The sequence below is a fragment of the Magallana gigas genome, chromosome 7 (assembly GCF_963853765.1).
Source record: "Magallana gigas chromosome 7, xbMagGiga1.1, whole genome shotgun sequence".
Lineage (NCBI taxonomy): Eukaryota > Metazoa > Mollusca > Bivalvia > Ostreida > Ostreidae > Magallana > Magallana gigas.
In genome coordinates this window covers 36161451-36187820 of record NC_088859.1, presented here as the reverse complement: position 1 = coordinate 36187820, position 26370 = coordinate 36161451, and the positions used below count along the sequence as shown (strand labels likewise).

Below are 26370 nucleotides of genomic sequence, written 5' to 3'. Positions count from 1 at the left end.
ATTAATTAATGTCTTTTGGATTTATTTTATCACGCATAAATGCTTGCGTGATCATTGAGTTACGTGCACTGTATTAATTCGTCGATTCTTCCGATATTTTCTCTGTCAGCCTGATCATTTCCGGGAATACAAACATATATAAGCATATATTCTAAAAACACTTATTTGTCAAAATATTTTTATTAAATATCGAGAAAATATATAATTCTTTTCTTGCGATTAAAATTATGGTCAAAATTTTTATTAAATTTTTCCTATTTTAGTGTCTTTAATGTTTAGGCATCAACAATTGAAAGGGGGGGTTGTTGAACAGTTCCCGTATTTAATGTTACGAGTCATTTTGGTTTTCAGAATTGGTATTTTTTTTAAAGTACAACAAAACTTATCACGGGACAAAGAATCTATCTCGCTTGTGACTCGACTTCTGTCGTTCAAACATTGGTCGAACATTATAAACCAAAGCGCATTGTTTCTGTAATGAAAGTTCACCCTATGGTATAATAAGAACATAAATCTAAAACTGAATTCAGAAACCCTTATCTGAATTGCAATCATTTCCGCTTTCAGATGAAATACAATAGGAAAGTGTTTACTATCATTCCTGTGCGATAATTTACCTGCAAAATCATAGATAGCTTGCTTGCATTTATTACATCTGTCTGCACCACGAAGTCCTATCTGCTAATAAGGGTGCGTCATTTGATTAGTATCATGTGTGGGGTTTTGAGAAAGCTAAAAATATCGCAGGTTACGATTTGTAAATCAAAGCTTTGACTACATTTCTTATTTTCACTTCGAGTTTTTTAGTTACAAAAGGGAGGCGGCGCCAACTGATCGTTCAATTTTAAAGAAATTTGATTACTTTGATAAAAAGTGAGAGCACAAAGTGGCTTTGATATGGGGGGTTTCTTAGCAGTTGCATTTTTTAACTCACCTGAGCTGAAAGCTCAAGTGAGCTATTCTGATCACATTTTGTCTGTCGTCCGTCTGTCTGTCCGTAAACTTTTCACATTTTCAACATCTTCTCAAGAACCACTGGGCCAATTTTAAGAAAACTTGGCACATAGCATCCTTAGGCAAAGGGGATTCAAAGTTGTAAAAAAAATTAAGAACCACGCCCTTTTACAAGGGGAGATAATTAGAAATTATTGAAAATTTTCGTGAAATTTTCATAAATCTTCTCAAAAATCGTTTGGCCAGGAAAGAACTTGTGTGGAAGCATCCTCAGGTAGTGTAGATTCAATGTTGTGAAAATCATGGCCCCCGAGGGTAGGATGGGTCAATTTTTTACATGGGAATATACAGAGTAAATCTTTAAAAAATCTTCTTCTCAGAAACCGATCAACCAGGAAAGCTGAAACTTCTGTGGAAGCATCCTCAGGTTATGTAGATTCAAAGTTGTGAAAATCATAACCCCTGGGGGTAGGGTGGGGGCCACAAGGGGGGCGGGGTCGAATTTTTACATAGGAATATATAGAGAACATGTTTAAAATCTTCTTCTCAGAAACCAATCAACCAGGAAAGCTGAAACTTATGTGGAAGCATTCTCAGGTACTGTAGATTCAAAGTTGTGAAAATCATGTGCCCCGGGGGTAGGGTGGGGCCACAATGGGGGGGTCGAATTTTTACATGGGAATATATAGAGTAAATCTTAAAAATTCTTCTTCTCAAAACCAATCAGCCAGAAAAACTGAAACTTAAGTGGAAGCATTCTAAGGTAGTGTAGATTCAAATTTGTGAAAATCATGAGCCCCGGAGGTAGGGTGGGGCCACAATGAGGGGGGGGGGTCGAATTTTTACATGGGAATATATAGAGTAAATCTTTAAAAATCTTCTCAAAACCAATCAGCCAGGAAAGCTGAAACTTGTATGGAAGCATCCTCAGGTAGGGTAAATTCAAATGTATTCAAATCACGATCCCCGGGGTTAGCATGGGGTCACAATTTTTACTGGAATATATCGAGAAAAATCTTTAAAAATCTTCTAAAAAACCATTTGCTTAGAAGAGCTGTAACTTCAGATAGTGTAGATTCAAATTCGTTTAAATCAAAATCTTGAGGAGTAGGGTGGGGCCACATTGGGGATCCAATTGTACAAAGGAAAACATTTTTATTATTCACAAAAGCTGTAATAATGTTATTACACGTGGTTTACTTATTTGCAAGCATTTTGACATATTGCTGATTCTTTAAAATTGTTTAGACTCTGGCCCCTGGACGATTCTTGGGCCTCACAAGGGGTTCAGAGTTTGATGTAGGTTTATATCATATATATAAACATTTTTTTAGGACCTTCTTCAGAACTGCAATGCTCAACATGTGATATGGCTATAAAATCATCCTGTTAGAAAAAGGACTTGATTATAAACATAACAATATCCCTGGGGAAAATAGAGTTTTATTTATGCAGGATTAACAAAATTTATACCACATTGTCGATATTTTGTATTATGACTTCATTAAGCTGATCTTATCATGCCTATTGTTCCTCAGGTGAGCGATGTGGCCCATGGGCCTCTTGTTCATATTTACGAACGCTAAAAAAATCTTCCGTAAATATGGTTTCAAAGCTTTTGTGTCAATAAAAAAGAGGTCATTAAGTTGACAGTTTGGTGTGTATTCATATAAGGTATTTTTCATTTTTACTCGTATTAACTGAATTATAATTTATACCTTGTTTGCATGTAAAAGGTCACTTAGAGCTTTATGGACTCAAATTTAGACCTGTGTGTATTTGTTACACCCAATATGGTTTTTTTTCTTGCCAGCAGAGTACACGTACATTGTAGCTATTGGCGACTTTTATACCAGTTAATTTAATTTTCGAATCTACACACCCTGCATAATGTAAAAAAAATTGGAGAATTCTGTAGCTGATTCCACGTAACCCTATCTTTTTTATCTGTATTTCTTGTCAAATAGTTCTCAGGAATTTATGTGTCATAGGGAATAAGATTAAAAGATAAATCAGAATTGTTTATAAACCACTCTCCCGTGGAATCAATGGCTTAGTTTTTTTTTTAAAAGCACAAGAATATAGTGTGTTGGTATACTATCGATAATTTTGGAAACATATAAAACCAACACGTATGTAGTGCATAAATTTTCTCTCCTGTTACTTCAGCTGAAAATACCGCACCATTATAACATAGTAACGCCATTAAAACTCAATCATCTCTTCTGTTCTAATATTATAAACATTCATTTACTGACAGAGGGTTATCCGTTAGAAAAAGAAGGCCAAAAATATTCCGTTTATATATATTAAAGAGGTCAATTAAAATGTAGGTGCAAAAACGTAGGTAAATAAAGTTCCGTGTGACCTGTTTGTTTATGTAGCATTTTAGTACATGTATATACTGTGCGTGTATAACTGCATGATACTTTCCATTAAAAATTGTAGGAATTGTAGCTTTTATCAATACACAGCGCTAAAAAGAAGACAAAAGAAACAAAAAAAACGACCATTAAACAAAATTCAAACAAAAAGCATAAATAAACAAATAAATTAATAAAGACATTTGACCTTTAACTATTATGTAATGATAAATTATGACATATCCTGAAATTTAGCAATCTTAAAACATTTTGTCATAAAAGAGCAATTTTTGATAGTGTATAGAACCATAATTTTATTTGCATTATAATTCGCTTGATATACATGTATAATGTATTAAACTCATTTAAGTCGCATTTTATTTCGTTGATAGTGTATAAAACCATCATTTTATTCGCATTTTATTCACGTTTGTTTATTTCTTTTCTTTTGTTTTACGGATTTTGGAGTTTGGGTGTATGCTAACTTCATTTTAATAAACATGCTTCATCTCTTTTGTTGTGTTTTGTTAAATTTATGTTTAGAATTCAAATGTAATATGAGTATTGGTCATTTGTTTGATGGTGGTTAGATAAACACAAATTTTAAAATGGATGTGCTATTAGATTCACATGTGAATAACTTCTTTGGCCAAAAATATTGTGTTCTCAATGACACCTTCAAAGAGCCTCACTGTACATTACATGGGCTATTGATGTCAAGTACACTCTGAAACGGAGGCCTTTTAACAGTATTAGTGAACAGTCTATACATGTATTTCTGGAATATTTGAGTTATAACTATAAAGTTTAAAATATAAATTACCTTGCACATTATGCTCCCTTAATTTACATGTAAATGATCTCTCTGATAAACCAAACACATTTCAAAGGAAAAGAATGATATACCATAAACAAATTACATGTGAATGCTCTCTTCAATTACATTTGGGAATCAAATAGATCAAAATACTAGTACTTGTTTTAAAACTAAACATTTCCAAAAGAAAACAAGTTCATTTTTATCAAAATTAATGTTTAAGAACTGTTTTTAAGTTTAAAAATTACATGTAACTGCTCTCTTTCATAGCTATCATTCAGGAATCGAGCTTATCAACACACTGTGAGAAAGCATTGCGTTAATAATACAATTTTACGTGCAAATGCTCTCTCTAATATAACCTATCCAACTGAAGTAGGATTTGGTGTTTAGATGGGAATGGTCGCTTTACCGGTAATAACAATCAAAAATCCAATTGAAAATAAATTCATTTAATGGATAAATTTGTAAGCAATTTTTTTTCCTTTTAAATAGCTATTATAATATACATTGTAAATTGGTTTTAGGTAGTTTTTTTACCACAATGATATCACTGCCAAATAGGCATGTTTACAGAGGATAAATGTCCTTGGTGGTATCCTTTCATGTAAACAATACATGTACCTGTATATTGGGTTTGCAGCTGTGCTACTTGAGCCACAGCAGTCAAGCAAATCCATTCAAATTGAGTATTTACCATAAACCAATCAGTGGCTGAATTAAATGCCCTTCTACTTGGAGCTTTAACTGAGCTGTCAACACCAATTTGTGTCTCCGGAAACTAACTGAGCACAGTAATTGGTTCACAGGGAGCTATTAATTTTGATTAATGCAGTGACAAGCTCCCATGTAAATAATTAAAATTACAGGTAAATGGTAACCTTTACATTTCACATGTAGCAATGTATAAAGATCTTACAAGTTAGCACAATTATCCGACAAAAAAACAAAATGGCTACTACATGAAGAAAATTATCATTCTTATTATAAGTCGACTTGTAAAATAATGATTTTACTTGTCAAAATAATTATGTCAACTTGTCAGATAATTACATTGACTTAAAAGATGATTAGATCCTTATGTTGACTTGTCAGAAAATATTACATCAACTGGTGGCACCAATTGAACTGTTTTAGTGTTGAATTATTAAGCACGTGATTTAGTCAACATTATCTGACAAGTTAACATCAAGATCTGACAAGTTGACATATTTATCTGACAAGTGGTGGCAGAACTATGCCACCATAATATAGTAACCACCTCAATGAAATCAGGAGCACATGGATCATAGGTATTAGGCCAGTAACCAAAAGGTTGTTGGTTTAAGTCACTTGATGTAATGTTGTTGGAAAAGGAACTTTAATACCCAGCTGTATTTGGGACATTTAGGTACTTTGCTAATACTTGTAATCAACTAACTATGGACTTGTGACTCTCATCAGCCACGCACCACAGAAAATGTTGATATTAAACACCGATCTTATGCAGGCTAATCAAAGGATTTTTTTAAATATTGACATAAATATGACTTTTATATTTTTTGAAAGGAAATGCACATTACATTGCAGATTTTAGCAGGTAGATCAAATGTTGTTCAACTAATAACTTGAGAACCATTACTTACAACGATTTCCAATACAAACAACTTGGTACGATATATGTATCTATATCTCACTTATAAAGAGACATTTGACACTCAGATTTTGGCTGATCATTAAAAATATCTTAATGATGCATTGTAAACATCAATAACAACAAAATAGTTTAAAGTTTTTCAGCTAAAATCGTGGCAATGCCTGTTAAAAATGTAAATTTGGGGGTTAAAGATTTTGCTGTTACACCATACTGGATAGGTTAGGTTGGCAAGAAGAAAATGCTTCTGCATTGCTTTACCTAGATTCATATTTTATTTATAAAAACTAAAATGTTGAATATTAGAAACTTTAATGAAGAACTTATAACAAAACAAGACTGAACAATATACACAACCAGTATCTAATTAAACATTTGATTACATTCATCAACAAAATTTTTCATGTGGAGACACTTTATGGACATGCTAGGCATTTTGAACAAGACTTTTGGACTTTACAGAATATTTAGCTTAACATCATTTGAACAGGTTCATACTATAATAATGTGGCAGTGACAAGCTTTTGTCTCTGGTTTCAAATACATTCTGATACATTTATTAAACAGCAACACATATACATGTAACTGTAAAATACATATTGAAACTGAATTATCACAATATCTAACTGAGCTGTTGCTTCTATTACCTATTTAAAAACTATACCTCAGAGTTTGTGAGCTTTTGGTATTTTTATCAAATGATATGAACGAAAATTTTTCAACAAAAATGCAGAGTTTAAACTTGTCAAGATTAAGCTCATATTTTACCCATTTGCTGTACATGTATTTTTTTTAATGTCATTAAAATGTAATTATTCAGTACATTCACATATATTTAATGAAAGCACAATCAAAAAACAAAATTTTCTTGATTCTTTCAAGTCACATGAAAAAAATAATGTACAAGTTGTCGTTCAGTGCGGACAACTTTTAGACTACTCTGTATTGCACTGTCAGGTTGATTAAAATCTCCTTCGTAGTAAACTACATCAGTGGTCTTGGTTTTTTTGGCACCAAACTGGTGCTATGAACTGGCCCTTTTAACTTCCCTGACTTTGACATCAGGGCACCCCATCCATGCAGAGGTAGACCCCCTCCTCTCTGCGTCTGCCCCGCCCCCCACCCCTGGGGCGGTATGTACCGTTAGCACGCTCCTCCTGCATCTTCTGTTTGTGGGCTTCGTACCGCCGTGCCATGCTTAGTAGCTCATCAGGCACAATCTGTAGAAAAAGTCACTCTTATTTACAGGTTTCATACATTTAAATTAAAAACAGGTACATAACATATCTCTTTAAATTTGCTCTCAAGTTTTATAAAAAAATCTTTAAATATTTAATATATTTAAAGATTCACTTCACCATTATATGTATTTTAAAAATTTTTTTCACTTAAATTGATCGACAATTTTCTTTTATTGCAGTAACCCATAACTATTGGAACAGAAAGAAATGTATAAAATGAATTCACATGCAATTCTACCATTCTCAATCGACATTGTAGCGTTCTGAGCTTTTACCTGGTTTGCCTCCTCTAAAATCTCGATTAGGTGGGCAGCCGACCTCCAATCTGACCTAGTAATCAGTGTGATGGATTTTCCCGTCTTCCTAAAATAGAAGTTCCATCCTATAACTATTCATACACACAGAGGGCTCCAAACAAAGTATATTATGTATCTGAAAGAGTTTGGTGTACCACTACTTACCCTGCTCTCCCGGTTCTCCCCACTCGGTGAACATACTCCTCCATATTCCTTGGAAAGTCATAGTTGAAAACATGCCTGGTAACGTAAATAAGAAATTCCATGAATAACAGAACCACTCTTAGTTTTTGTTTATTTTTTTCTGTGATAGAGGTCTCCCGCAATAAACTTGGTCTGTCTCCCTCATTACTCATTGCAAATATACTAAACTCGGAAATTAATGTTTCTTACTGATGACAGCATTTACCGGTACTTAAATGCAGAAAAGACCAATGATACATGTAGGTACTAAAATTTGTTTAATGTGAAACCAAAACTGATTTTTTGGGGGAAAAAATCTGCCAAATAAAAATTTTAGGGTAGACACACATGTATATATTCTATTCTATAGAATTTATTCTAGGGTCAGTCAGGAAACTGGAAAACTCAACTACCTATTTATTTAACCAAATACATTATCATTGACTGGAGAATATTTCTCGAAGTAAACTTCCCCCAGTGTTTGAAGTACCGCAAAGAAAAGCCTATTTTTTTTAAATATGTATATTGCACTTACGTAATATCTTTGACATCAAGCCCTCGAGAAGCAACATCAGTGGCCACCAATATTCTAGTGTGTCCCTCTTTGAAGTCTTCCAAGGCTTGCTCTCTGTCACACTGCTCCCTGCAATGAAAATATTATTCTTTAACACATTTTTATATGTACGCATCCAATCTATTTACAAGTACAATGTATTTTGCTATAATTGTGCAATTGCTAATACCAGTAAATTGGTTTTTGTTTCCCCAAAACAATCAAAAACTCTCACTCCAGATGCTTACCTGTCTCCATGAATACACTGGCAGTTGATCATATTAAGGGACAGATCACTGGATAAATCATCCGCACTGAAAATACAGGTGTTCTCTTAATAAGGCACATGTGCATGAAGTTTCTTAAATACAAAGTGGAAATATCTCTCCTTCAGTATAAAACATGTACATGTGTACTGCATCTTTTCAAATATAAACAATATGCCCTCTTCTTCAATAGATGATCTATAAAAAGTTCTTACTAAGTAAAAGATTAAAAACAATCTTAAGTACAAAATAGTTTTTCAATACATCAACTCGTAAATTCATTGAACAAAAAATCATTTTTCTTACGTTAATTTTTTCCCTACAAATACCAAAACTTTGTCATCTGCATCCATTTCCTCTGTGATGAATGTGATGAGCTAAAATAAGAATTCATCACATTTAATTATCTTTGTACAAATATTATCTGTAAACTTCAATAAAACAAATCAAAGCATGTAATGCAGGTTCTCTCTGTTTATTGTACATTCATGTACTTATCTTACATGGGGATACAAACATAAAACAATTACCCTTTCTTTCTTTTCTTCTTGTTCAATGATTTCTATATATTGGGTCACGGAGTGGCATGTCTGTAAAAATTAGCATATACATGACTGTCCTGTCAAATTCCAGATTATTTCTAGGCTTGAGAAAAACTGGAACCTATTGTTTACTCATTTCAATTAAGAATCCTTAACACCCGTGACTTCTACCTTTTATGACAGTACGTCACAATGCATTGTAATACAGTTTATATCGCCAAAATTTGGTGTCTAGCTTCAGTCTACCAACCCACAGGTCCCGAGTTTAAATACTGCAGGGACTTTTATTTTCATGAAGAGTGGTAAAATTTTTAAAAGTTGATCCCCCCCCCATTGAATATTTATTGGTCATTTTCAAGTCAAACACACTAAAAATCCATATCTTTAAGTAATTTAGAAGAATGGGCTTGTATGCAGAACTTTTCCCAGGTGTGTGGAGGATCCTTAAGTTTACACAAAATTAAGTAACAGTCCACATGCAAACAATTTTATACAAAATCTGAATGCGTTACACTTTCATGCAAATTATTCATAATGAACAAATGTGTCACTTACAGCCAAATCCAGAGAGCCCACAAACACCTGTATTGGGTCTTTAAGGTAACTCTCCCCTAAACGTCGGACTCCAGGTGGCCAGGTAGCACTAAAATTCAAACCAGTCAACCATAATGAGGTTTTTTTGATACACTTTCCTTAATTTATCTTAAAGTAATTTTTTCTAAAGGCGATGAAGTTAAAATATCAATCAATTAAAAGCTAATTTATAGACAGGAGATATTATATTATAAATCTTCAGCTCCTGAGATTAGTCTTTGACTTGAATTGAGTACAGTGACTCCCTGTGTTATGTGACCTTTTTTTGTTTAGTCCCTTGGATAATCACATAAATACAGAGTCACTATGGCAGATTGTACAGCATCATACCTGGTCATCACAGTCTGTCTATCTGGACGGATATCCAACAAAATCTTCTTGATTTCTGGCTCAAATCCCATATCTAACATTCTGTCTGCTTCATCTAGCACCTTTAAAAACCAAAAGACAATCCTGACTTTCATTTCAAATTACTTTCTTGTATGCTACATTAATCATACCAATATGTTTTAATTCAATGAATCAATGAATAAATTAAATGATTGAAAAACCTGGTTATTCCTAATGGCATATTTCTACACATACAAGTAAGCCTTTTACTATCAAAATTGTGGATGTTGCATAATTCTTTGACCTAATCATGAAGCCATGTTCAACATTGACCTTTTTTGAATCTCACACACCTTTTAGATTCATTCACATCCTTAATTTTGTTTTATTTCTTAAGGAAAATAAAGTTTTCAGAAGCAGATATATGTCCTTTTCAAAAGAGCTCTCTTACAAATTTACATGTATATAACTTTATACTTGTCAGCTAAATGTCAATGCAATTTTGACTATGACATCCCAAATCTAATGGATCAACCAGTCTACATACCAAGTAGGTAACAGACTTGACATTCACTATCTTGTTCATAACAAGATCATTCAGACGTCCTGGGGTAGCAACAATAATCTCCACCCCCTTGGTCACCACATTAATTTGCTCCCTCCTGTTGCCTCCACCATAAACACAAACACTGAAAAGAAAATTATACTATTCCTTCACACATCATGTCTGTCAAATGATCTAACACAGAATAAGACGCCCATCAAAGTTTAACTTGAAATTTAATCATTGGTACAGTACCAGCAACGTTATTTTTTAACAAGATAAACGAAAGGATAGGATTCACGCACAATAGGATAGCATTAACGCACGATAGAACAGTATACATGCACGATAGGATAGGATTAACGAAAGATAGAACAGTATACACGCACGATAGAATAGGATTGATACGCGATAGGAAAGAATAAACGATGTTCATGATAAACGTATAATTGCTTTAAACGATTTACACAGTAATCTGTTAATGGCAGAATTTGAGAAAGAACACGCACGAATAAAGATTTACATGGAAATTCTATTTAGTAACAATTGCCGAGTTGTTAATCATCGCTGCATTATTTATTGAATGTATAAAAATGACCATTTAATTTTTTTCACTAAAATTATGAGTTTAAATAATCAATAAATCTTCTGAATTGTTATCATTGTTTTTAATAACGAACACCCAAGCCGATCGCCGCGAATATTTCAGCCAGAGATAAAATTACACGGGAAATAGCGGGTTCAATTATAAAAATCAAACTCCTGTTTAAGTAAATATAAAATCTGTCATAAATATATTTCTTTCTGTGTAAAAAAACAAGAGGCCAATTGGCCTTAACGGTCACCTGAGTAGCATATATCCCATACACAAACTTGTCATGGAGTCTCATATATGCATCTAATTAATTAGGTTTCATACTGGAGTACAAAAATAATAAATTTGTAATGACGACCACATTTCAAAAAGAACTGTGAAACCTATTATTTTGGTGAAAAACTAAAAGATCTGGTCTACAAAATCATGAATTCAGTTTTCCTTTCAGGTGTGTGGGAGTAAAGAAAATAATTTTTTAGCGTTATATGCATTAACATCTATACATCCATTTTGGCCCTGCCCTAGAGTCAAAACCCATCCTTGAGGGGGACATGAAAATTAAAATTTCAGTAGAGGACTTCCTGGTAAACATAATTATTAGTCAGTTTTTTTATACAGATGTGTGAGAATAGAGAAGAAAATTTCAAACATTATATGCATTAACACTATATTGCCATATTGCGCCCCCCCCCCCCCCCCCCCTTCATGTCCTGAACACCTGACCCAGGGGCCATGAATTTCACAATTTAGGTAAAGGAGATTGTGGATATCATAACCATGCATTCAGTTTTTTGCCCCCATGTGTGGGAGGAGAGAAGAAGATTTTTTAAGATTTAAAACATTTTTACTATATGGCAATATTGCCCCAACCTAGAGCCTGAACACCTAATAAAGGGGTCATGAATTTCACAATTTTAGTAGAGGCCCTCATGAACATCATAACCATGTATTCAGTTTTTTGCTCACATGTGTGGGAGTAGAGAAGAAGATTTTTTAAGATTTAAAAAAGTTTTACTATATGGCCATATTGGCCCCACCCTAGAGCCTGAACCCCTGACCCAGGGGTCATGAATTTCACAATTTTGGTAGAGGGCTTCATGGACATCATTATCTTGCATTTAGTTTTTGACAAATATATATGATAGTAGAGAAGAAGATTTTCTAAGATTTAATACATTTTTACTATTTGGCCATATTGGCCCCACCCTAGAGCCTGAACCCCTGACCCAGGGGTCATGAATTTCACAATTTTGATAGAGGGCCTCATGGACATCATAATCATGCATTTAGTTTTTAACATATATATATGGGAGTAGAGAAGAAGATTTTCTAAGATTTAATACATTTGTACTATATGGCCATATTGGCCCCACCCTAGAGCATGAACCCCTGACCAAGGGGTCATGAATTTCACAATTTAGGTAGAGGGCTTCATGGACATCATTATCTTGCATTTAGTTTTTGACAAATATATATGATAGTAGAGAAGAAGATTTTCTAAGATTTAATACATTTTTACTATTTGGCCACATTGGCCCCACCCTTGATCCTGAACCCCTGACCCAGGGGTCATAAATTTCACAATTTTGGTAGAGGGCTTCATGGACATCATAATCATGCATTTAGTTTTTTAAAAATATATATGGTAGTAGAGAAGAAGATTTTCTAAGGTTAAATACATTTTTACTATATGGCCATATTGGCCCCACCCTAGAGCCAGAACCCCTGACCCAGGGGCCATAAATTTCACAATTTTGGTAGAGGGCTTCATGGACAACATAACCATGCAACCAGTTTTTTCCTCACTTATGTGGGAGTAGAGAAGAAGATTTTTGAAAATTTGGCTTTTTTTGCATATTTGGCCCCGCCCGTGGCACCCCAGGGGTGGTAGAGCCATGAATTTCACAATTTAGATTCTTCTTACCATAGAGATGCTTCACACCAAAAATGGTAACGATTGGCCTGGTAGTTTTCAAGAAGAAGTTAAAAATGTAAAATTGTTAACGCACGACGCACGACGCACAGACGCACGACGACGGACGAAGACCAATTGCAATAGGTCACCTGAGTGACTCAGGTGACCTAATGATGCATTAAAATCGAATTACCGTATATAACATACAAGTTAAATAAATATTTCCGCAGGTTCACATTCTGCGTACGATTTGCTAACATTGTTTTCATTACCACACATCCTAGCCAATTAGGTTCACATTCTGTGTACGATTTGCTAACATTGTTTTCATTACCACACATCCTAGCCAATTGCCGAGAACATTTCAGCCCAAAATCAACTATCACACAGAAAATAACGGGTTCAACCCTGGTTTTAATTAAATATAAATTAGATCATAAATACTTTTGTTTCTGTAAAACATGTTGCATAAAACACACATTATATTGGATAAAAGTTAATGTTTACGCAAGTATACACTCGCGTACCATTTAGTATATTCAATATACAGGTAAATATGTTACCTTGTTCTTAAGAACTTCGATAGTTTACATTAAGTTCTCATTTTTAATGCTTACAGATATGATTTACATGTAATATTGGTTAATTTTGATCTAACAAATTAAGATATAAGTATCATAATAGAATGCTGGAAAGGATTTTACAATTCTTGTTCAATAAATTTTCGTATACGGCGCACTGAGCGAATTGCAGCTTTGAAATAAATGTATTAATTTACTTGATTATGAAAAAGCACAAAACGATTAACACGATAAGATAAACAGAAACATAGGTAATCATAGATTACTAAGCTCACCGAGACGAGGCATCACCATTATGAGACATCACCTTTATGAGACCACCTTTATCATTTTATATGAAAATCATACTTTATGATCTTGGATATTCATGGATTTTGTTTTGACAAAATATCGTATATCATCTGATAAATTTTTTTATGATAATCATATGTTCATATGTTAATCAATACAATGATATAAAATTAAATATTGTATCATGTCATATCTATAATATATATCATATAAAACAATAAAATACCGTAATAAACAATAATGAGATATGATATTGTAATGTATGATATGACATTGTATTGTGTTATACCTTATTGTATTTGATCACATAATACAATATCATAAAATATAATACAATATAGTATTATATTACAATATCATATTACATAATTCATTATAACATTGAAACATATTATATGGTATAATATAGTATGATATTGTATTGAATGACACTGAAACATATTTGATACATTATATGATATTATATCATATGATACAATATAATTTGATTCCAACATTGTATCTTATCAAATGATACAATATTATGTGATAAAGCAAAATATTATAAAATACATTATTATATTATGACACAATAATATATATTACAATATCATATAATACAATTTCATGTGATAAGATAATATATCATATAAACCAATATCATATCATACAATATCGTATGATACAATATTATATAATATTACAATATCATATAATACAATTTCATGTGATATAATTCTATATTACTGAAACCAATATCATATTATACAATATTGTATGATACAATATTATAGAATATACAATATTGTATCATAGGATACAATATAATATTTTGCAATATCTTCTGTAATTGTATCATGTGATAAAATAATAAATTAAAAATACAATATAATATTATACAATATTGTATCATAATATACAATACTATACATAACAGTATCATGATACAATATCATATCATAAAATATCCAAAAAATTGATACAATATCATATTGTATTGTATAACTTTTTATAATATAACATATGATATCATATTGTATCATATCAAACAATATTGTTTCATATCATACAATACTATATCATAGGAATCATGTTATATCATTTATCAACAAACACATCTATCTATCGAGCTGGTTTGAGTGAGGTAGGAGATTTCTTTAGCATCCTTGATAATGGAGATCAGGCTCTGCATATAAAGCAACCTCTGCATTTAATTTATAATAAAGTTAAATCAACTATGCAAGCTATCATCTATAAAACATGTGACCTGTTCCAAAAAACTAAACCTCATCCAGCATCCGAAACCTATGGCTCAGATTCAGCATTCACGCCCATCAGGTGCATTGGTATCATAACACGCATCATCCATGCAAGTTTGGTGAAGTTTGGACCAGTAATAACTAAGATATCATCATCAGAGGGCACTAGCAATTAAAACCTTAACTTCCTCCAGCATCCGCAACCTATGGCTCAGATTCAGCATCCATGCCTGTCAGGTGCATCTGTATCATAAGACACATTCAAGTTTGGTGAAGTTAGGACCTGTAATAACTAAGATTTATTTTTTAGCATCCTTGGTAATGGAGATCAAGCTCTGCATCTGAAGCTACCTCTGCGATTCATTCATATTACAGTTAAATCAACTATGCAAGTTTGATATAGTACTATCATCTATTAAACATGTGACCTGTTCCTAAAAACTTAACTTTATCCAGCATCCGAAACCAGACTCAGCATTCAAGCCTGTCAGGTGCATCAGTATCATACGACACACCATCCATGGAAGTCTGGTGAAGTAAGGACAAGTAATAACTAAGATATCATCATCAGAGGGCACCTGTTTCAAAAACTTTATTTAACCAGCTCTTAAAACCTTAACCTCCTCCAGCATCCGAAACCTATTGCTCAGATTCAGCATTCAAGCTTGTCAGGTGCATCAGTATCATAAGACGCACCATCCATACAAGTTTGGTGAAGTAAGGACCAGTAGTAACTAAGATATAATCATCAGAGGACACCTGCAACAAAAACTTTAACCAGCTCTAAAAACCTTAACCTCTTCCAGCATCCGAAACCTATTGCTCAGATTCAGCATTCAAGCTTGTCAGGTGCATCAGTATCATAAGACGCATCATCCATACAAGTTTGGTGAAGTTAGGACCAGTAGTAACTTAGATATTGCTATCAATGGGCACCCGCAACAAAAACTTTAACCTGCTCCAAAAACCTTAACCTCCTCCAGCATCCGAAACCTATAGCTCAGATTCAGCACTCAAGCCTGTCTGGTGCATCAGTATCATAAGGCACACCATCCATGCAAGTTTGGTGATGTACGGACCAGCAGTAACTAAGATATTGCTATCAAAGGGCACCTGCAACAAAAACTTTAACCTGGTCCAACAACCTTAACCTCCTCCAGCATCTGAAATTTAGGACCCAGATTCAGCATCCAAGTCTTTCAAGTCCATAAGTAGGTCCAGATGCATCACCCATGCAAGTTTGGTGAAGATAGGACAAGTAATAGCTTAGATACAGGACCTGCAACAAAAACTTTAACCAGGTCCGGACGCCGACGCCGACGCCGACGCCACCGCCGACGCCGAGGGTATAGCATAAGCTCTCCTTGACTTCGTCTCGGTGAGCTAAAAACTGTTAAAATTGAACAATAAACCTGATGGGATTAACGCACTAAAGGATAACACACGATAGGATAGGATTAACGTATGTTAGAACAGTATACACGCACGATACGATAGGATTGATACATGATACGATAGGATAGGATTGTAAAAAATAACGTTGCGGGTACTGTAAACATGGAAAACAAGGTAAGAAAATGAAAGAAAAAAGGTTTTTTAAAAGTATGAAAATAATGTGGGGAAAGGTTTTCTTTTCTTTACTGATCATGTGTACCGGTAGTATATAAACTGTCTGTATTTACCTCTTTATACCCCTGTAATGGAACTTCTTGACTTCAGCCTCTATCTGTAATGCGAGCTCTCTGGTCGGTGATAACACCAGGACATTGGGACCACCTCTCTCTTCCCTGGGTCTATAACATCAAAGCAATGGCTTCAAATTCAACTTTTACTAGCAGCATTTTAAGTACCGTACTAGGTATGGGTATGATTTAAATAAAAATACAAACATACAAAACTTACACTGGTTGCTGATCAATATGTATGAAGGCTGGCAACAAAAATGCCAGAGTTTTTCCTGTACCAGTCTGGAAAAATAAAGGCATCCATGTATCTAGTTAAGTCTATAATGTAAAATGCTTTTGTCAGAACTTTATTCTTTAAAAAACAATTAAACTAAATCTTTGACATAACTAACATCCATTGAAAATACTAAAACATGCCTCAAAGTCTAATACAAAGTTTTACATGCAAAATATAAAATTAATATGCAAATACATTCTTAAAACAACATATTTTGACTAACCTGCGCAATTCCTATTAAGTCATCCCCTTGTAAAAGTACTGGCCATGCTTGTTTCTGTGGAGAAAAAAATCAGTTTCATACACATATATTAAATGCAGGTCTTCTTATATCATTGGTTTAATCTAAAATAATTTATTCTATTTTTCACTAGCAAAATCAAGCATAAACTTTACAAACTTTTAAAGTGTAGTTCTTATTTAAGGTTATTAGTCTTTAATAACACACTATACTGTATATTTTATTATGAAAAATAGAGCTTATACAAACCTGAATTGGTGAAGGAACTTTGAAATTCTGGGCATAAATGGTATCCAAAATTTCAGCTGTAATGACAAAAGCCCATAAAAGGATATACCTTGGAAATTTTTAAATCTACAATAGTTAATAATTTTACATGTACATCATTGTGTGGGAAAGACACAAGTTTCACTGATTATCTGTATGTCTTAAATAATGGAAGTTTTACTTTTCTGAGGGACATCATTTTTACATGTACTTGTACCTGGATTAAACCCTGTTGTCTATACAAATTTAAAACTTTGGTTCAGGGTTTAAGGTGGAATATCCCTCTGATAAGAGAGATAACTTCTGTAGAAAATTAAATCACTTTGTTTCTGTTAACTCACAATTATTGAGGCATGTAACAACAAGGGAGGTAATGCTGGGTCCTAATTCATGTTGGAAGGCGATACACTTATTTAAATTCAAATACAGAAAAAGAAAATTTGACATGAACGAATTGAACCCCAGGGCTATATTGAAGCAAGGGGCAAAAAAGTAAAGACAACTTTTACAAAATATTACAAGAAATGTATCATAATGATAAAGTATTTATGAGGCAATACATGTATCTTCATGACTATCCCCCCTCCCTCCCCCCTCCCGATGGATTATTACTTTTTTTAAATATAACAAAATTTTATGTACTTGTTCACTACATGTACAGTTGATGTTTGATGTTTTAGGCCAGAGAATATTTGGATGGAATGTTTTTATTTCTCTATCTATAGCTCGCTCGCAGAGCCGAATGAATTATAATTGGGAAAATGTGACGAAGACAATTACAAATTCTATACTTAGTTATAATCGTTTTAAAACTTATAACATTTCAAATGTTTAAAATTTTATTAGGCTTTCCTATTCTGAGGGAGAAGATATGGGAAAACCAAATTAAAAAAAACAAACCAATATCTCATTTGATTCAAGACAATAAATCCCTATGTTGATATAATTCCAATTACTGGAAGATTATTCGCTTGATCCCCTTGTGTTATACCAAAATTTATGCCCTGGTTTTCATTCTTAGGATTTCTTAATATATGGATCCATAACTATTACTTATCTTATCCAAATTTGAAAACAGAAAACCTTTTTCTGAAATTTTAGAAACTATGGCAATTTATCATGCAGTGTATGTAAAACATGTATGTACATGTAAAACCTTCAAAAGTCGTTGATAAGAAAGATAACTCTTGCTGACTGAAGCAATTTTTGTTGCAAACCTATACAACAAAGTGCTATTCTGAACTAAAATGCAGCGCTTCAATATGTTTTGTAATATGAAATGAAGTTGTATATAACTATATATTATTTTCATATACATTTTGGATTTTTAATTTTACGCTGCGATGGTAAAATTTTGCTTTTTCTAATCACTATGTCTAGTTTTCTTCATATCATGATTAGACACATTATCAATTTTTGAAAAATCTAGCAGCGCTTCATATTTGTTTCATATGAACCGATTGATATTGACTTTGATGAAAATCAATATGAATTTTTTTTAAAAATATATGGCAAAATTAATAGCAGAGGGATATTACACCTTAAGGAAATGAAAAAGATACAGACGGTTATTTACAACTTTTATAACCAAATATTAGAGACTGACATTAAAAATAGATTGCACAAATAAGTCATCTGAGTCATTGGTGTGACAAACATAGAATACAAAAGAAAATTACGATAATGCTGGAACGCCTCTTCAAACGTTCTGACTGGGTTAGGGATCCTCTTGTCCCCGTCTTTACTGAGGTCTTTCACAATGATGTCATTGTTGGTCTTTCTGAAATTTAATTTTGAGAATATAATATACAGATTAAGTTTCTTGGACACTAAAATATCATGACAAGCTTGTTTCAGGATTTACAACTGAGAAATGAAAAATTTGAAAAAATATTGGTAAGTTAAACATCTTTTCAAACAAAACAGCATACATCTTTAAAAATGAAACATCTTTACATGTTCGATAACTGGATGTTTTAATCAGCATATTACTTGTAATATACTTTCTTTCTTTCATTGTGTAAAATAAATAGCATAAAGAACAAGAGCTATCTCCATAAAATGAATACGATCTGATATAAGGCCATTTCTGTTGCAAAAAAAATATACCTTATATGGGCAATTTCCTCTGGATGCATATTAGCAACACTGGGATCCTCTATGTAAAAGTTCTTCCTAATCTCGGGGAGATCTATAATAGAAGAGGACAACAAACTTGTACATTACCTTCATATAGAATTTGGTATAATTCAAAATAAATTAAAGTCATTGCCTCTAAATAATAAATAAAATAAGCAGTATATTTTTGACAACTGAATGGCTACCTTTGAATTTCAACTTCTCATTAGCATCCTTGTTGGCTCGAATCATAGCCCAGTTGATTACTGGTGCCGGACTACTGTCACTTGTGGAGTTTGAACTTGCTTCATTTGTAGACATTCCTGTAATACAATGTATACAAGATATTAGTAACAAATATTTACACTTAGATTTCAGTATCTACACTCAATATTTACAGTTTTATGGTACTTATCACTACACAAAGGAGCAATGCATCTCTTTTTAATTTTACAAGATGATAAATGTGAGTGTGTAATTTGATTTTTCATGCTCCTTACTAACATTCTAGACTAGTGGAATTTGAAAAATTATGAGCCAGGCTACTCAATCTTAATGGTAAATTTTACAGTCAGATAATGCAGTTGGATAACTGAAGACTTTTAAGGACTGTCGAGTCACTGATCTGATAGTATTTGAATGCATATACTTTCAATGTGTGACTTCGTTCTGAAAAGCAAAGAGCCTTCTGGTCAAGGTCAGCTGTGTTGAAAGCAGGATGATTGCAAAACCAACAGTTCCCAATAAGCTGGTCTGACATTACTTATTAAAGCATAGAATTATAGCCATCTGCTTGTCATTGTCAACTATGTTTGAAGTTTTATAATTGTCAAGCCTAGAGCTCTTTAGCATATGGCCAGGAAATATAGTAATATACAAACTACGTTTTGCTATAAACTTGATGACCTTTACAGTGAAACAGAAAATCTCAACTACTTGTTTGTAAAACTATATAAAATCAAGACATTGAACTCAAGATATTGTTCAAACAATATATGGTCTAACAGACACACTCACATTTGCAGATTTTAAGAGATGCATAATTTTGTATTTCTGATGATAATGTAATGCTACTTGTTATCAAACATTTTATACAAACTTCTTTTAGAATTTGACAAAATATACATGACGTTTCTGAATCCAGTGAATTACTGTATATACCGGTTACCATATTTGCCTCAGAGCTATACACAAAGTGGATTACTTTTTTTGTCCACCAAAGCAATGACTTTATACAAACTAATGGCACACATCACTTACGTCCAAATGACCTTCCCATTCTGTCCACGGGGTTGACTGTTTCTGTTATCAGTTCTTTGGCTTTAGCTACAACCTCTGGTGATCCTGTTATTTCAATCTTTGTCTCTCCATTGTCATTTTCTTCCCTGGTTACCTTTCAATATTAAATCAGAATGTAAAGCATACTCTCATAATCTTATCAATCTTAATTATTCAAACATACATAATATTAAACATATATCTCACCTTTATTCTTGCTCCACTGTTGTCTTGTAGCTCTCTAATTTTGGCGCCACCTTTACCTAGTATATCAAAGATTTTTATATAAAATTTGAGAAACTACATTTACAGTATACTGAAAGCTATACCATTCTTGTGTTTAACACTTAAGATGAATCTGCTTGTATTCATCTGCATCTCACCAAAGCAGTTTGAAATTTTTATATAATTGATACTGCATTGATTTCCAATGATTTGCTACCACAAAATAATTCATTTAAATTAGGGCTGGGACGATACTGTACTTAGCCGATTCGGTACGTATCACGATACATGATATGCGATACGATACATATCACGATACATTGCAACTAAATGAAAACATGAATAAGGGTTAAAAATTTATTCAATCTGTCGATGTATTACCGCATGTCCAAAGTTATTTTGATATATTTAAAATGAGCGTTGCACAATTTACAAATTACTTTAGTCTCATCTACTCTACCTTTTCATAAACAAGTAATCCAAAAGTTGTCCACACTCCAGATTTAGCTTCCTAACAGTTTTGACAACTTTACGAGGTTTTCCGTCATCTTTGTACTTTCATATTTAGGCGCGCGGACTAAAAATAGCCGATATTTGAAGCTCGGATATTTTTGGAAAATAAAAAAAAGTTCGCTTAGGTATCGTTGTATTAATGGTAAATGTATCGATCCAAATATCGTCAAAATAAATATCGTGATGCACCGGTGCATCGGTGGATCGTCCCATCCCTAATTTAAATATTTACTTATTTAGCCTGCCATTCTTCAAAAGTGTTTTAAAGCTACTTGCAAACATCTGATATAACTATGCATGTATGAACCCTGAAGAAATCCGAGATTATTATCATTTCTTCTGACAGTGGTTGTAGAAAATGAACGCAAGATGAAATAACAAATATAAGACTAAAAGGATGACTTTATATGGTGCTTTACACATTGTAAGAACTGTGGACTTTAACAGCAGTCTAATTAAAAACAAACCTTCCACTAGCTCCTATATTTTGGTGGTTGCATATAAGATGATTGAAGGTCACTCACATGTGAACCCTAACTCAGCTTCTTCAGACCTTACTTCCATCCAACCATCACATGCAATTAAGGAGCTTATGGAAGGTTTGATTTTAATCATACTTCTTTTACATTTGACAGCTTACTTTAACATTAGATCAATAAACAATAGCTCTTTTGCTATAATGATATGTTAAGATAAATGTTTCATTTAAGATTTAAAGTTCAAGTGATTCATGAAATAATTCAAAACTTAATGCTACAAAAATTGACCCAGTAAGCATTTCCTACACTTTTGCTTACCAATAATTCTTCCAACAGATGAAGACTCAACATACATAGTTGATTGGTTCTCGGTGCCGTGTTCTTCATTGTTTTCATTTCTAGATGACCATCCACCACCGAATGATCCTCCCCTTCCTCCGCCGCGTCTCCCTTCATCTCTACCAAATCCTCTCCCTCGATTCCCTCTCCCGAATCCACCACCCTGACCACCATTTTCATCTCGATCACGCCAGTTGTTTCTATCAGACCGACCTGAGCCCCATTCACCTCTCCCCCGTGACCGTGCAAACCCATTTACACTTTTCTGCGGCGAACGTTGATTTTCAGCGACATACGAATTTTGACATTCTGAATTATTCCATGCATCGTATACGGGCTTTGCGGTTACAGTTGATGTTGTTCCGCCGCCCTCTAACTCAGCATCCCAGTCTTCTTCTTCAGTCATATTAAGAAAATATGAATAACTTATTAACTTGAAGTTGAAATTTCGAGGGAAATCTGCCACATGCAGTTGATGTAAAGCTATAACAAGCATTAAGTTTCGTAAATAATCCTTCATATATCGTTTATTCGCATAATAACAAATGTGAAGTAATGTGGGTTTTTTTTCATATTTGTAAGAATAAAATTTCATTTAGAATATTTAAGGGTTTTAGTGAGATTTTTTTTACTTTCGTTTTAGTGATTTCTCCGAAACTATTGGTTTTAAAAATGGTTGAACTAGAGAAAGGAAACTGGCCAGTTGACACTGAAGTTAGTCTTTTTCATGCCATGAGGGGACATAAACCTGCAGGTATGTGTTAAGGATGATATTTGATGATGTGAGGTTAGATAAATGAAAGTAAGTTTCATTTGCATATATAGATTCAAGACAAATGCATGAAACTTTACTGCTCTGAGAGAGAGAGAGAGAGAGGAGAGAGAGAGAGGAGAGAGAGAGAGAGAGAAATTCAACTCAATTTTTTTTATGGATACGTCATAGGAATACGCAGGTCATGTACGAGTTTGGCCCAGGTCTAATGATTTATGACAGAGTTATAACCCTTGAACTTAGCAAAAATAAGAAGTTTTCACTTAGTTTCTACCTTCTAAGTTTTAAGGGATGTATGTATATATACAGTTGAAATTGCATATGTAATATTTCTTATCCTCAAGATGTCGATAGATTTGGTTTCTGAAAATTCTTCTTTTTTTTCAGGGGGGTGCTTTTACTTTGCAAAATTGGGATTTTTAAAATTCTTAATGCTTTTGACAATTTTTGGAAGGTTTTTATGTTTTTTAAAGCCATGTTATTCAGTGTGTTTTTCTTGTATTTTAAAATTCAGGTGTGAACAAGCATTTCCAAATGTTATTCATTCATGAAAAGATAAACAGTTCATCCAGCCGAAAAATTGCTGCCAAAGACATCTGGGATCATCTGAACTCCATGTACGACCTCCAAGCTCTGGTAATACTAATTCAGACCTGCTTGTTGTTTGGAGTGATAAATAAGTCAGTTATAAATATACCCTGTCCAAAGATGATTAAGCATCAAATTTTGCTTAATTATTTGAATTTGTTATTCAAGTTTTCGCCTTTGAAACTCCTTGTTTAATATGTCAGGTTGAAAAATGTTGATAAAAATAACAAGATGATATCGACATGTACTTGCACATTTACATGTAAATGTTTTTTTAATTTCTTCTCAGAATGAATCTGAAATAATACCATTTCCTAACAAAGAGGTCGAGTTTGAACTCTCTGGAGAAGATTTTAAGGATATCATTACCAAGGAATACCCTCGAATATCAAATGATTCCGCACAAGAGGATAAATCAGAAGTAAAATCAGATACAGGTATTATACCGATACTTCTTTTCAAGTGTAACTTTTTGTAAGCATCTTTTAAAATTGACAGCTGCACCAAACATAAACAATCATTGGCCTTTTTGGTCTACTCTTTGTCTCAAATCATCAATCTAATCAACTTTCTAAGGAACAAACTATTCTTATGCAGTCACGATTGTATTGTCAGCACACCTTTCAATTTCATTTTATTGGTCTGATGATGAAAAAAAGTCAACTGACCTTTATGCATAAAGACTTTTTAAGTTAACATGCAATTTTGAAACAATTTTCTCTTATCACTATCATCTCATTGTCAAAATTCAAAAACACAACTTCCTGATACAATGTGCTGCACAATGTTTAAAGTTCTTGCTTACCCTGTTGCCTATGAACATGTAATTCTATTTTGGTAATGAAGTCCATGATTTATATTTCATGCACAGGTACAAAACATGGAAAGTCAGAAAAAAATGAAAGCAAGCAAATAGAAAACAAACACACAAGCAATGTTCTTCATGCAAACACACCTGAAAATTCTCCAAAACGGAAAAGAACAAGAAACACTGCCAGCTCTGCCAGTCCGGCCACACCAGATGTCCCCCCTCCCAAACGAAGAAGATGATCCCAGAACCTATTATCATATAACTGTTGTGAGGGATTTTTCTGTGTTACAGATACATGTGTTCAGATTTTATAAGCCTACAAGGAGAAGCTGTTTCAACTGTAGGGAATTACCATTAATGTGTGATTATTGCCTTAGATACCATTGTAAATTGAAAGAGAAAGATCTAGATAAAAGATATCAATGTTGTCACTTTTGGCCACGAAGGGTACTGGTATGACAATGTCAATTTTAGTAACCTGTATATCATATTTAACATTTTCTTATGTCAGTGGAAAATTAAAATGGCAAAGGTGATATGTTTTTGTGTCAATCTCTTGTTCTTAGCTACATGATGGTCAGATGGGTTCGAATACCAGCACCAGATAGCTCGATTGGTAGAGCACTATGACTAGAGATTCAGAGGTTTGAATCCCAGTCTGGAGTGTCTTTATTTCTCCAATCCTGTAACATTTGGTGCTGTGCAAACGCATGAAACTGACAGGTTAACAGGAAAAGGCCTAGGGTGATCTTTGAGGGTGAAGATCATTTACGGGGGAGGAATGTGAGGGTCAGACCGGTTCAAATACAGGCACCAGATAGCTCAATTGGTAGAGCACCTGACTAGGGATTCAGAGGGCCTGGGTTTGAATCCCAGTCTAGGCAGTCATTGTTTATTCCATTACAGGTTAGCATAATGATGGTGACCATTTCAATGATTCCTTATAAAGATGTGAAGTCAATGTCACAGGAAAGGTGAAAAAGTTACTAGAAAGTGAAATTGCTCTCTACAAAATGTAATACTATTTGAAGTTTTATGAAAAAAATATTGAAAATGTCTGAAACCTTGTGGTCAAGTCATAGATTGGATTTAAGGTATCCGATCCACAATAGCTCTTTTTCACTGAATGGGGACACATGGCATATATGTATGGGCTTAAATCTCAATATTCTTGGACATACCGGTACTTTTAATGTTTAAGTATCAGTATGTAAATGTGGAATGTGTCCTAATAATTGACCTTTTCCTGTTATTGAAGAGTTGCCCCCCCCCCCCTTTGCTTTTGATATATAAAATTCAATTCTAAAAAAAATCTATACTGTATAAAATTTGATTTTAATAGTTTTCTTATTCCTAATGATTGAATGCATCTTCCCAGCAGAGTATTTATTGATACTCTTAGTATTTACTTTTTTATTTCAAAAAATGTGCTTATCCCCATAGACATTAATGCAATCTTCATTAATTAATTACTGCTTAGTTCATGATATTTTTTAAAATTTTTATCGGTTAATCTTTTTCTCCTCTAAAATGCTTAGAATTGATATAAAAGTATTTAATATATGATTGATAACCAAGGTTGGAATAATTAGGTCCTAATATGGGTCGGATACCTAACAAGGTCAGAAAATTATGATACCGCTGAATTGCTCTTGTGCACAAGTTTTCATTTTGATGAAAAAGAAATTTGAATCAGAATGATTATTTAATTCAAACATTAGGAATAATGAAGTACCAGTACTTTGCTTTTGTATACCATAGCAACAGAAATATATATAAACTTATTTGTTGATGCATGTGTCTTCAATTTCTTGTCCAGCCACATATTCATCTGCTAATTC

General features: G+C 33.3%; 3 protein-coding genes and 1 non-coding gene across 4 annotated transcripts in view; 3 read left to right on the top strand and 1 right to left on the bottom strand.

Annotated features, from left to right (window-relative positions):
• Positions 1–26370, top strand: part of LOC105326691 (mediator of RNA polymerase II transcription subunit 8-B) — a 121247-nt gene that overhangs the window by 74870 nt on the left and 20007 nt on the right. The gene's annotated exons all lie outside the window — the stretch shown is intronic.
• LOC105331287 (MRG/MORF4L-binding protein) lies at positions 4887–25065 on the top strand. The gene is made up of 5 exons (XM_034458186.2): positions 4887–5003; positions 23002–23112; positions 23645–23766; positions 24008–24155; positions 24590–25065. The coding sequence occupies exons 2-5, from the start codon at positions 23031–23033 to the stop codon at positions 24766–24768; spliced, it is 531 nt and encodes a 176-aa protein (XP_034314077.1). The 5' UTR covers positions 4887–5003; positions 23002–23030; the 3' UTR covers positions 24769–25065.
• Positions 6063–22856, bottom strand: LOC105326696 (probable ATP-dependent RNA helicase DDX43). The gene is made up of 20 exons (XM_034458184.2): positions 22338–22856; positions 21010–21065; positions 20785–20917; positions 19731–19847; positions 19516–19597; positions 19086–19186; positions 17389–17444; positions 17122–17175; positions 16839–16903; positions 16619–16729; positions 10320–10461; positions 9773–9873; positions 9404–9491; positions 8837–8896; positions 8613–8683; positions 8289–8354; positions 8023–8130; positions 7470–7544; positions 7284–7371; positions 6063–6987 (listed from the first exon to the last, which is right to left on the bottom strand). Exons 1-20 carry the CDS (start codon positions 22852–22854, stop codon positions 6829–6831), a joined length of 2250 nt encoding a protein of 749 aa, XP_034314075.2. The 5' UTR covers positions 22855–22856; the 3' UTR covers positions 6063–6828.
• On the top strand, positions 25340–25413 carry Trnap-agg (transfer RNA proline (anticodon AGG)). The gene has a single exon. It is a non-coding gene; the product is annotated as a tRNA-Pro (tRNA).